The 18,182-nt window shown below is 42.7% G+C and overlaps 1 protein-coding gene across 6 annotated transcripts in view; it reads right to left on the bottom strand.

The window, feature by feature from the left end:
* The window catches only part of PRKG1 (protein kinase cGMP-dependent 1), a 1,430,268-nt gene that overhangs the window by 356,978 nt on the left and 1,055,108 nt on the right, over positions 1–18,182 (bottom strand). For all 6 annotated transcript variants that reach the window (XM_069753539.1, XM_069753538.1, XM_069753540.1 and 3 more), the window contains exon 4: positions 7,216–7,321. In XM_069753539.1, coding sequence (XP_069609640.1) covers positions 7,216–7,321 — 106 coding nt within the window. The remainder of the gene's footprint in view (positions 1–7,215; positions 7,322–18,182) is intronic.

Below are 18,182 nucleotides of genomic sequence, written 5' to 3'. Positions count from 1 at the left end.
GTGACCCCATTTTGGAAACTACACCCCCAAGGAACTTATCTAGATGTATAATGAGAACTTTGAACCACCAGGTGTTTCACTAAAGTTTATAGCGCCCGGGCGTGAAAATTAAAAAAAATTATATTTTTTTCACAAACATCTTTTATTCCCCAATTTTTTCCCAATGGTAACAGGAGAAATTGGACCTCAAAAGTTGTTGCCCAATTTGTCCTGAGTATGCTGATACCCCATATGTGGGAGAAAACTACTGTATGGGCACACGTCGGGGCTTGGAAGGGAAATAGTGACGTTTTGGAATGCAGACTTTGATGGAATGTTCTGCAGGCATCATGTTGCGTTTGGAGAGCCCCTCATGTGCCTAAACAGTGGAAACCCCACAATTCTAACTCCAACCCTAACTCCAACACACCCCTAACTCCAACCCTAACCACAAACCTAACCCTAACACACCCCTAACCCTAATTCCAACCCTAACCACAAACCTTACCCTAACACACCCCTAAGCCTAATCCCAACCCTAACCCTAATCCTAACCCTAACCCTAATTTTAGCCCCAACCCTAACCCTAACTTTAGCCAAACTCTAACCCTAATGGGTAAACTGGGGTGAAGGGAGCGATCACCAGGGCAGGGGGGCGATCACCGGGGCAGGGGGGCGATCACCAGGGCAGGGGCGCTCGCCAGGGCAGAGGGCAATCAACGGGGCAGGGGGCAATCACGGGGCAGGGGGGCCATCAGCAGGGCAGAGGCGCAGGGGGTGATCAGGAGGGCAGGGGTGTTCGGGGGCAAGGGGTGAACATGGTGATTACTGGGGCGGAGGGGTGATCACCGGGGCAGGAGGGGCTGTCAGGTGTGGGGGGACGGGAGCGGGCTGAGGAGATGCAGGAGATGGAGGCGGAGCCGGCAGCAGCGAGGTAGGCAGGGGGTGGTCACCAGGGCAGAGGGGGGGGAGCGGAGGTCTTGGGGTGGAGTTGGACTGTGGGGGGAGCAGAGGTCAGCAGAGGGGAGTATGTGAAGGTGGCGGCAGCAGCAGAGATGGCGGCAGCAGCAACAGTGGTGACGGTGATCGCCATCAGTCGGTGGCAGGGCAGCATGTAGGCACATCGCTTTTCAGCTTCCAGGAACTGGATGAAGCTGGAGAGTGAGGCTGCCATACTTTACTCCGTACCTCCACATCTGATTGGAGAGATAGCGTCACATGTATGCTAGCTCCAATCAGATCTGGGGGGGTGACAAAAAGGGTCACCAGAGCGATTGTAGCCACGGGAGGACAAATCCACCCCCCCGGGCTCAAGTACAAGTCCCCCAGGTGACATTTCAGTTAACCCGTTCACCGGACCTGCAGGAATGCGATCCCGCCATGACGCCACACAGGCATCACAGGTCAGATTGGCACCGACTTTCATGATGCGCATGTGGCGTCACAGGTTGGGAAGGGGTTAATGAGGTTAGCCACTAGTTTTCATGTCTCTTTTATGTGCCCTAACTCCCATAGATCAGTTCATCACTAAACACTTTGCTTTGTCACGTCCTGGTCACATGACCTCTGGTTGAGAATCTCCTGCCTCCTGTGATGTCAGATTCTCACTCAGCTCCGGGCTCTGAAAAATGATGGGTGGGAGAGGCTTGCCATGCAGGCGGATTGGGTCTGCATTCTGCAGAGCTCACTTGGTTTCTGTGAATGCTGCCAGATCTCTCTTCCATTGGTATCTATAGATCAGGTGTATGTACATGCTCCTACACTACTGTATACCCTGTGTAATGTATATACATCCTGCTGTATTTTCTCTATAATATGAATACACTTACAGTATATACTCGAGTATAAGCCGAGATTTTCAGCCCATTTTTTGGCTGAAAGTTCCCCTCTTGGCTTATACTCGAATCATGGAAGGCAGTGGGGGGTCGGAGGGTGAGGGGGAGCGACGACTGTCACATACTTACCTGCTCCTGGCGCAGTCCCTGCATGTCCCATGGTCTCCGGCGCCCGCAGCTCTTCCTCTGTTCAGCGGTCACGTGGTACCACTCATTAAAGTAATGAATATGGAATCCACTCCCATAGGGGTGGAGCCGCATATTCATTACTGTAATGAGCGGTACCAGTGACCGCTGAACAGAGGAAGAAGCTGGCGGCTCCCGGAGACCATGTGTCCAGGAGAAACTGCCAGGGACCCTGCCGGGAGCAGGTAAGTATTTCATATTCACCTTTCCTCGTTCCACCGCCACCCCGTCTTCCGCATCCTCTGCAGTGACTGTTCAGGTCAGAGGGTGCGATGACGTATTAGTGTGCACGCCGCCCTCTGCCTGAACAGTCACTGCGCAGAGAGGGATGCTGAGGAGCAGCGGACAGCGACGAGAGGCGAGTGTGTCATTTTTGTTTTATTGCAGCAGCATTACATGTGACACATTTGTATATGGAGCATCTTATGGGGGCCATAATGAACTGTATGGAGCATTATATGCGGCACATTTGTATATGGAGCATCTTTTGGGGCCATAATGAACTGTATGGAGCATTATATGTGGCACATTTGTATATGGAGCATCTTTTGGGGCCATAATGAACTGTATGGAGCATTACAAGTGACACATTTGTATATGGATCATTTTATGGGGCTATAATGAACTCTATGGAGCATTATATTGGTATCTATTTTTATTTTTGAAATTTACCAGTAGCTGCTGCATTTCCTACCCTAGGCTTATACTCGAGTCAATACGTTTTTCCAGTTTTTTTGTGGCAAAATTAGGGGTCTCGGCTTATACTCGGGTCAGATTATTCTCGAGTATACAGTATATGGTAGATCTCCTCCCATTCATGCATCCATTGATCAATCCTTTCAGAGTTGCCAACTCAACTTTTTATTTTTTTCTGGACGAAAAAAATGATGGACAGACAATACTTTTTACAGGGTTTTTTTCATAGTCTACAAGCCATAATTCTAATATAAAGACATCAGCTGCATTCAATGATGATAATTACAGTCAAAATAATTTAAGAACAGTTTAAACAAATTAAGGATATGCAATTTTTTTATGGACAGAGCAAAAATGTGATTTATTTTTGCAGACTGTCCTGGAATTTTTTGACTGTTGGCAACCTTGCTTCCATCCATCCATCCATCCATCCATGTCAGTGAGAAGAGTAGGGGATAACCTTCATTGTCAGTGCTGGTGTAATGGTGCTTTTTGCATTACTTCTATTCCCTGCAGTGTCCTGTATAGGAGCTCGTGATGGGCCTGTGTGTGACATGAGGACAGGTCTGTGCTCACTGCTGTCTTGCAGCCCAGCACAAGGCATGATGGGTAATGTTGTGAGAAGGGAGCAGAAGATTCTGAAGAGGAAGTGATCGCTATGACAACAGAGCTGGTGCTGGTGTAATATATTAGAAGGTAAGAACTTTGATGGGAGTGCTTCATTAAATAAAACGGGCATGTCCAGATTGGTGATAGGGACTCTCTACGGTTTCTCTAGCAGTAAATCCCTGTAATTATCACGCTACCAAGTTCAGTAAAAATAGTTCTATAGAACTATAGTTCTATTGTCCATGAGCAGTGCAGCTTGTAGAAACTAGTCAACACAATCTCCAAGAAGGCTGCTGACCTACCATGGTGTCTCTTTATGTGAAAAGAGGCTTTTGAGTCCCCTCAAGCGTGAGACTCTTGAGATGTTGTTTGCCTAAATCCTTCTTCCGGCAAGACAGACTCAGCGGATAATTTAGAAACATGCAAATATTCAAATGCGAGGACATCTAGAAAATCTATTTGACGTTTCCATGGAATAAAAAAAATAGACATTAGCTTCTTCGTCGAGTGACAGAAGATGAGTTGCCATTGGCAACGCCTTAAATTTCTCATGCCCTAATTTCTATAAAAGTCAGCAAATGCGTAAAAATACCCAAGAGAAAAACAAAAACCGGAAAGACTAATGAAGATTTTTGTCAATATATTCCCGGGCACACCGAGATAAGAGATTACTAGATTATTTCTTGTGCTCTATAACTATAGGCTAAGCTGTATTTAGATAATATATAGCTCACAGTATTAAGGTCTTGTCCATATTAATCCTGACAGTTGTCAGGAAAAGCTCCATTGGGGTCAAAGGTTAAAGAGCTTAATATGCAAAATATCCTATGAAAGGAAATCAGAAATCTGTAAAGAGAAAATCCTATTTTTCACATTTATCTCCTTAATCCGTTGCAGACTTTTGGGTCAGCATTCTTGAGTCTTAAGAATCTAGAAGGGAAATGGAGATAAATATTGTATGTGTAAAAGCTTGTGTATGAATATTAATATGTTGCTAAAACATATCGTCAACTTGGTCAGCATTGATTTAGTTAAATCAAAGGCAATCCTGACTGGCACAATGGAAAAGTTAAGTTATTTCTGGCAAAAGAGGGCAATTCAGGTGAGGCTATAGCAGATGTGACACCACATTATACACTAAAAGTGCTTAGATTATTATATAGATCTCTTAGACTTGATGAGATTGGTGTGCTTACTTTGATAATCCATGTCAGATCAGCTGAATAATCCGTTTTGATTGTTGAAATTCAATCTCTGCCTATTTTGCCTTATTGACAGCTTCTCAGGGTCCCTCCAGCTGCTGAGATCTCACACTGCACAGTACAAGCTGCAGCGGTCAGTGAGGCTCGGTAGCTAGACACTAAAAACTCTTAGGGCCTACTACACCACTTGAATTCTTGTTTCTAAGTCACTTTTCGTTTTTTAATTCTTTGGTATTCGCTTGCATTTCTTGCACTAAATTCGTGACAATGGCACACATGGCTCATGGGTTTTGCACAAATTTAAAAATTTTCTTTTTGCCTGTTTAATCATTTTTGTAACTTTTACAACAACAATTCACATGTTTTGGAAAAATGTTGCATAATTTGCTAAACAAAAATTTCGGCTGTACATAAAATCGCTCCAGGTGTGGACTGCTCTATATTTGCACCAAATTTTGCAACTTTTTGAAAAGTTGCAAATGGTGAATCAAATATCTGTAAAATTTGAACATATCTTTGTCCCAAAAAGTTCAAAACCGAATGGAGCGCCCCCAGACGCAGGGCCGCGGTGTACTCGGTACCGGTCCTCTCTGTCTCAGTTCTGGGGTTGTCATGGTGGCTGGACCCGGTCTGTGACCCTGCTAAGGGGCGTCCAATGAAAGGGGTGAAGGTAGTTTGTCAAGGGTTCGTGACGCCACCTGTGGTGTTCGGTCAGGGTGACCGATTCTGCTTAGGGGTCCGCTGGGGTGATGGAATGGCAACTGGATGGTATACCTTCCCACAGGTGAAGTGTGTCCCCAGGGCTTCCCAGTAGTGTAGGTGGCGATGATGTGAGGCGCAGTTAATAACGAGGACACAGGGTTGCAGTCTCTTTACCTTTTACTGAAGACTTCGGGATCCTCAATCCAGAGCACTGTTAACAGGGCTGTCTGAGACCGGCCGGTCCGAAGGCACATCCAGAGTTCCCTTTGCAGGTGGAAATCAGTGCCTACCACTAGCGCCTGTGTGTTGTAGTTCTTCCCTGCTGAGCATTCGGGATAGTCCTCACAACTTCTGTTCTCGTTCTTTCTCTTTCTCTCTCTCTCTCCGTCCCCCAAGTTTATCTGGATAGGACGCACTCGTTTGACGGGAAGGCTCAGAGCTATTCTGGGACCCTAGAGACGCCCCTCTCCACGCTTGCCCCCTATGTCTTCTTAGGTGATGTATGGTAGACAGCCAACCTATAATCAACTGTCCTGCGGTATTTGAAGTAATGCTTGAAGTCACTTACTCCCTCGGTGTTCCGGTCACCGGCTACGCGCCTCAGTAGGATGTTGCCATTCTCGGGGCACGACTCCTACTGGCTCTCCTTTGTGCTTTGATCTCGTTTCTCACTTTTCCACAATATCCTTCTCTTCGTGTCCTTCCTTGGGATAGCGCCGCAAGGTAGTGCAGGCGCGGTTCCGTCACTCTCTATCCTTTCTGCTAGGCCCCTGTCAGGAACCCACCCCTGACAGGTCCTCCCTGGAGCTCTCCCAGGCTGCGTTCTGTTCTAACTTCCTATCCGACCCCAGTTTTACCAGTGTGAGGAGTGGCCTAATACATAGTGCCTTTTGCTCCCCCTGGTGGCCGGAGTGTGAAGTGTAATGTGTGCTTGTGATACCTGGTCAGGTGAACTCCTTTAGTGCAATCAGACATAACATCACTCCCCTTAGCGGCAGAGCGACATTACTGCAACGACCAGGACTCTGGGGCGCTGCACGAACTCTGGAGTTCTGATTACGTTAGTCATTAATTCTATAATAGAGGGTGGTTGACTCAATCGTCAGCCCTGTTACAAGCTGATTGTCAGGAGTGGTGTTGAAAGTAATACTAAGGCCGGGGGTCACACTTGTGAGTGTGATACGAGAAACTCGTGCGAATCCTCAATACCCGGCACTGCCGCCGGCACTCAGGACCGGAGTGTGCAGCTGCATAGAAATACATGCAGTTGAATGCTCCGGACCTGAGTGCCGGCGGCAGTGCCGGGTATTGATGAGATGGACTCGCGCGAGTTTCTCGTATCACACTCGCAAGTGTAACCCCAGCTTTAGGGCTCATTCTCACATGCGATAAATTCGGATGAGTTTCGCACGTCAATACCCGGCACTCAGATCGGAGCGTGCGGCTGCATAGCAATACATGGAGCCTCACACTCCGCTCCTGAGTGCCGGGTGCAGTGCCGGGTATTGACGTGCGAGACTCATCCGAGTTTCTCGCATGTGAGTATGAGCCCTTAGATGTACTGTAGCATGAAGCAGAGCTCACAGAGCTAACTCTGCCCACACCACAGCTTCCTGTGCACATTGTCTATGGACAGTGAGCTGCTTATCAGAGAAGGGGGCGTGGTCGGTCTAACAGGCCTGTGTCCTTTAATCCAGGCAGTGATAATCTCCTGGTAACAAAACCTTCTTTGTAAATAAACAACAGCACGCAGCCAAAAAGAAGTGACACATCCCTAAATTCTGTGCATCAGCCTCTATCTCCTGCTGTCTTTAGATTACATAGAAAAAAAACTGCTGACAGATTCCCTTTAAAGAATCTACAATTTTATATTTAACAAGGTAAATTCATTATTCTTAATTGATGGCATCATTATTATTTTACTATTGTTCATCGCATGCATCGATCTAAAGCTAGAGGAAGAAATTGCCTTAAAAAAAACACAATTTGATTAAAAAATGATGTACCTTTTTAAAAACTCCATATATTCGGTGTGCTTGATTAGACCCGTCCTCATCATTATAGTCTGAAAACATTGTCGATCGATTGCCCATAGCTTCACATTTGTAAGTGCTGCATGAAAAATGAAAAATAATTAGTGAGAATCATCCATTTATGCATCAAAATAAACAGTAATCTCAGTAATCTATACTAAAGTACCGAAAATACATTACATTCACGCTGACACTTGTGTACAATCAATTACTAGCGGGGAGGGGGTCTCTCCGATATATACACATTACAGTAAATTCCCATGTTACCTGTCCCTGTATTTTGTAATTGCGATCCTTAATGAATGAATGCATCACAAATTATTTTCATTGTTGTATTAGTCTGGAATTGTTAAAGTTTGTAACAAGACTTTTCAAAGAATCAATACAATTAGTGTAACAGATGTAGCAGAGCTGATTGTGCAATTTGCTGCACAACAAAAAGTTAATGCAATATAGGTTAACCTGCAGCTTTATATAAAACCGCCAATAATGCAAAGTAACGCGTTCTGTTAAATAACAAACTGAGCTCTGCTACATCTGAACCCACAAGACATCAGTGTGCCAACATCACACATCACATGGATCCGGTGAATTTATATCAGATCACTTTGCAATGTATTGAAAACCAATATCTGGACTAAATGACAGGCACTGCAGAACGGCAAACGCAGAAATGAGATTAGTTTTGTTTTGGATGCTATTACTATAACATCTGGGTCCCAGACTTATGGAATAAGAAATGTGCATAACAACCTGCTCTCTCTATTGGGTGCAGAAGGGGCTCAATTTTCCGTCTGCTTCTCTATTTTCGAGAACCCTTGAAGCCCATAAAAAGTTGACGTGCACTCCGTGAAAGCGGTAATCTAACTAGTATGAGTGCCATTTATAAAACCTACTGGCAAACTACATTGTTTACAAGGCAGATGGTATCAAGCGAACTCTGCTGGATATTTTACATTTACAATACTTATTTTCATGATGGCTAAAATGCAATGATGACACAATATGAAGCGTGGTCATGGCATTAATGGCTGTGAACACCTTAGACATGGCAAAAAAAAGGATTTTTACATATGGTAGTAGTCACATTTAGTTAATACCAATAATTTATTAAAGGGGTATTTGCATCTCCAAGATCATATCCAAATATGAAGTAGGTGTAACAATAATAATGTTAGCAAATACATCTAATTAGAGATAAGGCATAGTTTTTCTGATTCCCTATGTTTCTTTCCTCATGTGCAGGCATTGCAGGACTTCAGGTATCCATGGTTGCGACCACTAGCAACTAACTGTCACTATATCAGTGGTCGGAACCATGGATACCTAAGGTCCTGCAATGCCTGCACATCAAAAGTAATTGTCAGATCTGCTGCAGCAGGAGCGGACACAGACAGAAAAGGGTCCCTGATCAATAATAATAATATATGGGCCCTTTGTAGTCTAATAAATCATCATAATGCACAATTTCATCTGCTTTGGAGGCAGAAGTGGGCCCCTTAACTCTTAGGCCCCGATGCGGTTGCACCAATAGTATGTCCACTCCTGTGCTGCAATCAGTTGATGTACGAGATCAGTGCTACAAATAATGCACCATAATTGGAAGCCCAGGTACAGATTTGGGGGAGATTTACCAAGAGGAAACTTATTAAAGTCAGTTCTTGTGGCCATATTGCTATTATTTGTGCCAAGTTTGGCACAGTGACATTTCCCAATTTTTTTTACACCCCCTAGTACAGTGATAATTGATACTAAAAGTATGCAATTCATAAATCAGGAATATTGCAATTCTCATACTTCATCCACTTTCAAGACCACAAAAAGTCAAAAGTTTTGAAAAAAATGCATATTTTTGCCCAAAAATAATTTTGGCAAAATTGGTGACACAAAAGCCTTGATAATTTCCCCCCTTTGCATTACGCCACAGTAGCTTTGCCCCTTTGACTGCACCGTGTGTATCGGCCCCCTTCTATGACTGGTGCTTTCTCCACAAGCAGAATTAATAATTAATTGTTGCTTGCACAGAGACATACCGGTACATATTCTATAACTGTTGACAAGACATCAGACCTCCATGTAGCATTAAACTCCACTCGGCCACGCTTGGTTTGCCTGCAAGCTTTTAAGGGTTTGACATTTAGGCAGCCAACTGCACAGTGGGTTAAATGAAGGAACATTAATATTGGCCGAAAGACATAAGGATCGTGAAAAGAATTAATATGTCTAACTGCAGGCAATGCATTTACCACGGTGATATCTAGGGAGTGGTGCAAACAGTGCAAAAATGTGCAGAAATAGTGAGACAGAATGTAGTTACATAACAATCTCTAAAATAAAAAAATACATCTGGAAGTAGAGATTAAAAAAAGTTATTTGCTCTATGTATTTTATATGTTTTAGAATTAAAAATGTTATAGAAGGTGTACAATTCAATGGGTAGTCCTATAAACAACTATCAGCGCTAGTGATGATGAGCGATTGTGCTCGGATAAGGTGTCATCCAGTCATGCGCGTCTGCTAGGCCACATTTCCTATGCGCACAGAATGAATGGTAATAGATCGTTCAGGGCACATAGGCTGCCATCGTTCTCAGCAGCATGAGGCCTGTTTACACAGGATAATGTGCTGCCGAGGACAAAGATTTTTAAAGCTTTCAAAATCATTTCATGTAATGACTGGGCGTCTGCTTGTCAGTAGTTTGGCCGCCTGTTTAATTAATGGGAAAGGAGCTTTCCTAGGAATACTCGCTCACAATAAACATAAACAGCCAGTGTAAATTCAGGGAACAATAATCACAGTGATGTCATGGTGCAGGAAAGGTAACAAAACAATACTATCACAGTGCGTCATTGTAAAAAATGTGACAAAATATAACAGCAAACTGACAGTGATGACACCCAAATGGATATAATGCTTATAATGTTGTCACAGAACAGGGATAACTGACAGTGATGTCATATAGTGGCAGTAGGTTCACCCCACAGGTCCTAGGACCTGGTCCGACCTCTGCATGGCCTATAGTTCTTCGTCTAGTATATTTTCCTGACAGGTAACAGTGCACGACTGTGATTTAGGCCAGGGTCACATGACAGAATCTGGTCAATTACGATAAACACATTCTGATCAGACTTGATTACAGTGTGGTCTGATCCTCTTGGATGAGGAGAAGATAGAGAAAATAATTTCTCCATCTTTTCCCTTTTGTCAGTCTGTGGAAATCGGACTGCACTCAGATATCATTTGACTGCAGTCTGATGGTTTCCATGGACTCATTGACTAGTATGGCCGAGTGCGATCTGAATATCTGATCAAACTCAGGCGTAAAGCACAGCCCCACAGAATAATATTGGTCCGAGTGTAATGAATGTTTTGTTGGTTCACAGTTGAACTGAAAATATAGCCATTGCACGAGTCCTAAGGCCACGTTCACACGTTCAACATTAGGTCATTATTTAACCTCAGAAACCATTATTTTACCTCAGAATTTGTAAGCCAAAACCAGGAATGGAACAATCAGAGGGAAAGTATAATAGAAACACGTCACCAGTCACCACTTCTGGATTTATCACCCACTCCTGGTTTTTGCTTACAAATACTGAGGTAAAAAGCTCACCAAATACTGAAGGTGTGAACATGGCCTAACACTGGATATTACTAGGCTGTACAGGAGACATTGTCCAGTTGATGTTCCTCTCTGACATCACTATGTGCTCCGCAGCTATATGCAGAAGTCCTGCTCTTCCCGTCTGAAGAATTCATGCTTGGCATGCAATATTGGTAATATTGAGAGCAATTCTCACTTTTTGTATATTGTATATCTTATTCACTGGCCCAGTAATGAAGTTGGACCATTAGTAGCAATTGGAAACTAACCAGCTCTACTGGTTTTAGAAATCAAAGCTGAAGGGCAGGATTGACAACTGAATGATTGCATTCACAACGTGAAATGTAGGGTGCATTATACTGTGTATTAAAATATGACTGAGCTGACAGTATTAATTAGCGTATCTCTCATCTTCATAAAATCAAACATAAGTGACTGGTGAGAATAGATACTCACTATGATGGAAAGTTGTCAGCTAGTAATTTGTAAAGCATAGTATTGCTCATGGCAGTGAGTAACAGGGTTCATTTTCAGGTTAGAACTACGGTCTCAGCAACTTTTGTGTTTGATTTTTTCGGGGTTGAACATTCTGCCATTGTGTGGCATCGGGACCATCAGATAACATGACACAAGGATGAGGTTTTATTAGGGTCACGCGCTCAGTATTTCACATCAGTATTTGTGAGCCAAAATCCAGGAGTGGAACAATCAGAGGAAAAGTATAATAGAAACACATCACCACTTCTAGATTTATCACACACTACTGGTCTTGACTTACAAATACTGAGGTAAAATACTGACCTAATACTGAAAGTGTGAAAGTGTCCGTAAAGATGTGGACACCTTCAGGGGCATTTTTTGTTTAAATTAAATGCATATATTTGGGGTTGAAAAGTATTAACTGGTTTTCATTAAAAATGTTGGATCATTTCCCTTCTACAGCCTCTGTGTTGTACTTTCTATTGTTGGCTGCAGAATGAGTTAACTTGGACCCCATCAGTAAGAAACAGCCTTAGGGCCAATGCAAATCGGTCTGAGCCGGAACGTAATACAAGGACTGGTCACGACTTTTCCAACCCGAACACACACACAGTATTGTCTTTCCTTGCACAATATACAGAGAGAGAATGCAATCTTACCGATGGTTTTGGAAAAATCTTTCTAACAAAATATAGTGTTATTATCCTGCATCACTAATTTATTAAAACAAACGAAAGACAATTAAATATGTGTGAACATCTGGATACAATGCGGCTTTGTACTGTGAGCCACAGGCATTATATTAAGGTCTTGTTCAGCAGTCGGCACTCACACAGTATGCTAGAAGCTGAAGACATTCCCAGATGGCCATTCAAGACCAGATTTATTAATATCTCTCTCATTCTAAATGGTAAAATCTTTACAAGATAAATATCTATATATACAGTACAGCAGATCTTGCAGACGTTAGGGAGAAAAAGAAATCAATGAAAAATACTGTATTCTTCCAAATATACATTGACGCTTCCAGTTACTTTACAGCCCCTTATCTGAAGGATTATAAACCAATGTTGTCAAGAACCAAAAAGTGAGACAGAAGAGGGCTCGCACAGGTTTCACCAATGATATGTCCGCCCCTGATATCTTCGAAATCTGTAGAGGTCCAACGTCTCGGGCATCCAGTAGCCTTGACATTGATTGGGCCACAGTGCTGACTCAGTGCTGCTGCTTCTTCACTTTTTGTCGGCTGCAAATTGGGATTCCCAGCAATCCAGCCTCATACACTTGAATTGCAATAGGTGGTCAAAGTGGCACTGTGCAGACAAAAAAATTGCAGGGCCCTCAGAGCTTAATCAGGGCTGAAGTTGTTTTTATTCTCAGGATCGGTGAAGGTCCCAGAGGTTGGGTCCCCTCACTGATCACAAAGTGATGGCATAGCTTCAGGATACATCATTGCTTAATATATATATATGTATATATATATATAATTATACCTATTTAAAAACCTAATGACACATTTACAACCTAATTAGCTCCATATTCTTCTCCATCAATACTCTAAACGGTATGCCTCATGTTTGCAAATAGTTGGAAAGTGCTTAAAAAATAAGCAACTTTGCTATTTAATTTTTATAAAAAACCCTCAGTTCCCTAGAAAGTGAGGATTTTTTATTTTATGTTTTGCAGCTCATTATCTCATTTACTGGCCACATCTGCATTAGCTGGCTTCCTAGGCGAAGACCACATGTTTACAAGCTGTTTGCAATACAGCTTGCAAGCGCTGCTCAAAATCTTGCCAGTTTGCTGGATCTGGCCAGCATCGGAGTCGCTGTGCTTATCCAGAATTGTAGAAACAAAGATGATTCAGCTAGCATCCATTGGAGAGCACGCAGTTGGAGACGACAACTCAGCCAAGCAGCCATGCCACCAGCCCTATCGATCTTCAGGACCTCAAGACATCCCAGCTATCGGGAAGCGAGGAGGTAGAGAAGAGGAGAGCTCCAGAAAAACAAACATGAGACAATCCCTTCAAGTTTAGTTTGAAGGGATTGTCTTTAAGAATAAACATGACCAAACCGCTGCACGACAAGCTCTACGCTCGCCTACTGTATCCTCACCCATCCCTTGTAGATTGTGAGCCCTCGTGAGCAGGGTCCTCTCTCCTCCTGTACCAGTTATGACTTGTATTGTTCAAGATTATTGTACTTGTTTTTATGATGTATACCCCTCCTCACATGTAAAGCGCCATGGAATAAATGGCGCTATAACAATAAATAATAATAATAATAAAAGCAAGAAAACAGAAAGGAAAGAGAGGAAAGATTAGAGGGGGAGGAGAGAAAGAAAGGAGACAAAAGGAAAATGAGCTTTTCCCATGAACCCTTGATCCTTGATTATAGACCTATCTAAATCAAGCTTTAATTCCAAAGACATACTGATAGGGATTTTAGATTGTGAGCCCCATCAGGGACAGTGATGATAATGTGTGCAAACTGTAAAGCGCTGCGGAATATGTTAGCGCTATATAAAAATAAAGATTATTATTAATCTATGGTTATTTAATGTCTAATGTCCACTAGAAAATGTCATAATTTTTCTCTTGAAGGTTTGTCCACTCAGTGCTGGCTTCACTCTCTCCGCATGAGGACAAATCACATACAGCTGTGCACTCACTTCATCTGGATGTACGTCCTACGTCCAAAGACAGAGTGAATAAAGCCAGAGCTAATTGGCCAGAGGGATCGCGTGACATAACAATGTCATACGATCCCCGGTAGAGCCAGTGCCGACACTACTGGAATGGAGCCAGCACCAGAGGTGAGTATAGATGTTATTATTTTACAAGCCGGAAACGTAGGAATTGAGAAGGAGTTATCTGAGTAGTAGACATCCTCTTTAAGTAAAGAAAAGGTTAGTTGCCATTGAAGGCTTTATTCATTTCACAGTAAATAACTATATTATATAGGGCAAATATGGCTAATCAGAGAAGCTGAAATCCAGGCAACTAGACCAGATGTGATATCTGGAACAAATGGCAGTGAGATATGTTTTTACAGCTGTAATTTATAAGAATTTACAGATCACTGTCTTCTTCTGAACCAGTTTCTCCATGTTTTATGCAAACCCCAGACGCTGCAGAATGCCTACACATTAGAATTGCTTTGTTGTGCTCTCTACTTAGTATACTCCATTTACCAAATGTGTAGTGAGATGGTGTCCTGCCAAAGCCTGGACAACAGAGGACATTTGCATATTTGAACAACTGTCATGCTGTCTAATGACCATAAAAATGATTGGAGAATCAGCTTGAGTGAAGTATGATGGATTCCAAATCCCCGAGCTTATCAGCTATGAGTAATGTTGAATGTTCCTTGTGAATGCCAATGTGTTCACACAATATTTCCTCTTAGTTCATCTATATGGAAAAACACTTAGTCAACAGAAAACACAGCATTTCCTTGTTTGTTGAAGGTCACATATGTTATCTCCTAAGTGCCACTTAGATAACCATGATATTTAGCGAACATTATAAAGGTACTTAGTATTAGGCCGGAGTCACACTAGGACTAGGAGGAATACGGACAAGTGCTACACGAGAAAAAATCGCATAGCACTCGACCCAATGTTAATCTATGGGGCGGCCCCATCATCAATTTTTTTCCTTAGCCTTATTATATGTGCAAGTGAAATCGCAGCATGCTGTGATTTGCACCGTATATTGGCCGAGACTCGCCAATGAAAGTCTTTGGGTGCGAGAAAAACTCGCACACCACACAGACCATCAGTGTGACTTGCGAGAAATATGCACCGGTGTCTTTTCGAAAAGCCGGCAATTCAGTGCGGTGTACAGTAAAATCACACTGACATGATAGAATAGAATAGATAAAAAAAATACACATAGTATAGGTATATACTATATATATCTATATATATGTGTCATTTATATACAGTATACAGTGGGGCAAAAAAGTATTTAGTCAGTCAGCAATAGTGCAAGTTCCACCACTTAAAAAAATGAGAGGCGTCTGTAATTTACATCATAGGTAGACCTCAACTATGGGAGACAAACTGAGAAAAAAAAATCCAGAAAATCACATTGTCTGTTTTTTTAACAATTTATTTGCATATTGTGGTGGAAAATAAGTATTTGGTCAGAAACAAAATTTCATCTCAATACTTTGTAATATATTCTTTGTTGGCAATGACAGAGGTCAAACGTTTTCTGTAAGTCTTCACAAGGTTGCCACACACTGTTGTTGGTATGTTGGCCCATTCCTCCATGCAGATCTCCTCTAGAGCAGTGATGTTTTTGGCTTTTCGCTTGGCAACACAGACTTTCAACTCCCTCCAAAGGTTTTCTATAGGGTTGAGATCTGGAGACTGGCTAGGCCACTCCAGGACCTTGAAATGCTTCTTACGAAGCCACTCCTTCGTTGCCCTGGTGGTGTGCTTTGGATCATTGTCATGTTGAAAGACCCAGCCACGTTTCATCTTCAATGCCCTTGCTGATGGAAGGAGGTTTGCACTCAAAATCTCACAATACATGGCCCCATTCATTCTTTCATGTACCCGGATCAGTCGTCCTGGCCCCTTTGCAGAGAAACAGCCCCAAAGCATGATGTTTCCACCACCATGCTTTACAGTAGGTATGGTGTTTGATGGATGCAGCTCAGTATTCTTTTTCCTCCAAACACGACAAGTTGTGTTTCTACCAAACAGTTCCAGTTTGGTTTCATCAGACCACAGGACATTCTCCCAAAACTCCTCTGGATCATCCAAATGCTCTCTAGCAAACTTCAGACGGGCCCGGACATGTACTGGCTTAAGCAGTGGGACACGTCTGGCACTGCAGGATCTGAGTCCATGGTGGCGTAGTGTGTTACTTATGGTAGGCCTTGTTACATTGGTCCCAGCTCTTTGCAGTTCATTCACTAGGTCCCCCCGCGTGGTTCTGGGATTTTTGCTCACCGTTCTTGTGATCATTCTGACCCCGCGGGGTGGGATTTTGCGTGGAGCCCCAGATCGAGGGAGATTATCAGTGGTTTTGTATGTCTTCCATTTTCTAATTATTGCTCCCACTGTTGATTTCTTCACTCCAAGCTGGTTGGCTACTGCAGATTCAGTCTTCCCAGCCTGGTGCAGGGCTACAATTTTGTTTCTGGTGTCCTTTGACAGCTCTTTGGTCTTCACCATAGTGGAGTTTGGAGTCAGACTGTTTGAGGGTGTGCACAGGTGTCTTTTTATACTGATAACAAGTTTAAACAGGTGCCATTACTACAGGTAATGAGTGGAGGAAAGAGGAGACTCTTAAAGAAGAAGTTACAGGTCTGTGAGAGCCAGAAATCTTGATTGTTTGTTTCTGACCAAATACTTATTTTCCACCATAATATGCAAATAAATTGTTAAAAAAACAGACAATGTGATTTTCTGGATTTTTTTTTCTCAGTTTGCCTCCCATAGTTGAGGTCTACCTATGATGTAAATTACAGACGCCTCTCATATTTTTAAGTGGTGGAACTTGCACTATTGCTAACTGACTAAATACTTTTTTTCCCCACTGTATATATATATATGTCATTGACACACATATATAGATATATTTATATTTCATAGAGAGTTAGGTAGCAGAATAGCCGACAATTCAATTGTCAGCTTCTGTAATATCATTGCAGAATCCGACGGGATATGATACATGGTTTACATACAGTAAACCATTGCATATCCGTTAGATTTATATATGTCCCTCACTAATAGTGTTAGTAGTATGTGTGTCTAAAATTGTGGAGCTGTAAGTGTTAAATTAAAGAATTAAATCATGTAAAAAACTGGCATGGGCTCCTGCTCAATTTTCTCCACCAGAGAGGGAAAGCCAGTGACTGAGGGCAGATATTAATAGCTTAGAGAGGGACCATGGTTATTGCCCCCTGGCTAAAAACATCTGCCCCCAGCTACCTCAGAAAAGGCGCATCTGTAAGATGCGCCTATTCCGGCACTTAGCCTCTCTCTCCCCACTGCCCTGTAGCTGTGGCATGTGGGGTTAATGTCACCTTGCTATTGTAAGGTGACATTAAGCCCGGTTAACAATGGAGAGGTGTCAATAAGACGCCTTTCCATTATTAATCCACTAGTATAAAAAAGTAAAAAAATACACACACATGCAGAATAAAGTATTTTAATGAAATAATTAAATGCACAGGTTTTCCATCTTCATTACTCTCTCAATCCAAGAGAAGCCCTTGTTCCTCTGTAAAACAAAATCCAAAATAAAGAAACATTATCTCATACCTGTCTGCCATACAGTCAAGCCCCACGCTGCAATCCATCTCAAGGGGTTAAATAGTTTACAACTGAGAGCAGTGCTAATGCTACCGCCCCAGCTGTAAACCACTGTGTAATGAATGAAAAGCTGTCTGCGCAGCCTCCCTGCCTGACCAGACATGAACTCATTAGCATGGGAAAGTTTCTGATCATTTTCCCACCTGTCAAGTTCACCGCATCAAGTGGGGAGTCTGCGCAGCCTCCGTGACTACCACTGACGTAGAGCACTGCTCAGGGTTGTAAATTATTTAACCTCTTGAGATGGATTGCAGCGTGTGACTTGACTGTACGGCGGACAGGTATGGGATATTGTTGCCTTTTTATTTTGGATTTTTTTTTACAGAAGAACGAGGGCTTTGCTTGGACTGAGAGTGCAATAAAGATGGGAAACCTGTGTTTAATTATTTCATTAAAAGACTTTATTATGCAAGTGTGTGTATTTATTAACCCTTTCATACTAGTGGATTACTAATGGATTGGTGTCTTATTGACACCTCTCCATTATTAACTGGGCTTAGTGTCACCTTACAATAGCAAG

This window comes from Ranitomeya imitator, chromosome 2 (genome assembly GCF_032444005.1).
Source record: "Ranitomeya imitator isolate aRanImi1 chromosome 2, aRanImi1.pri, whole genome shotgun sequence".
Taxonomy (NCBI): Eukaryota; Metazoa; Chordata; class Amphibia; order Anura; family Dendrobatidae; genus Ranitomeya; species Ranitomeya imitator.
Note: the sequence above shows the minus strand (reverse complement) of the source record. Positions and strands in the feature narration are given on the sequence as shown.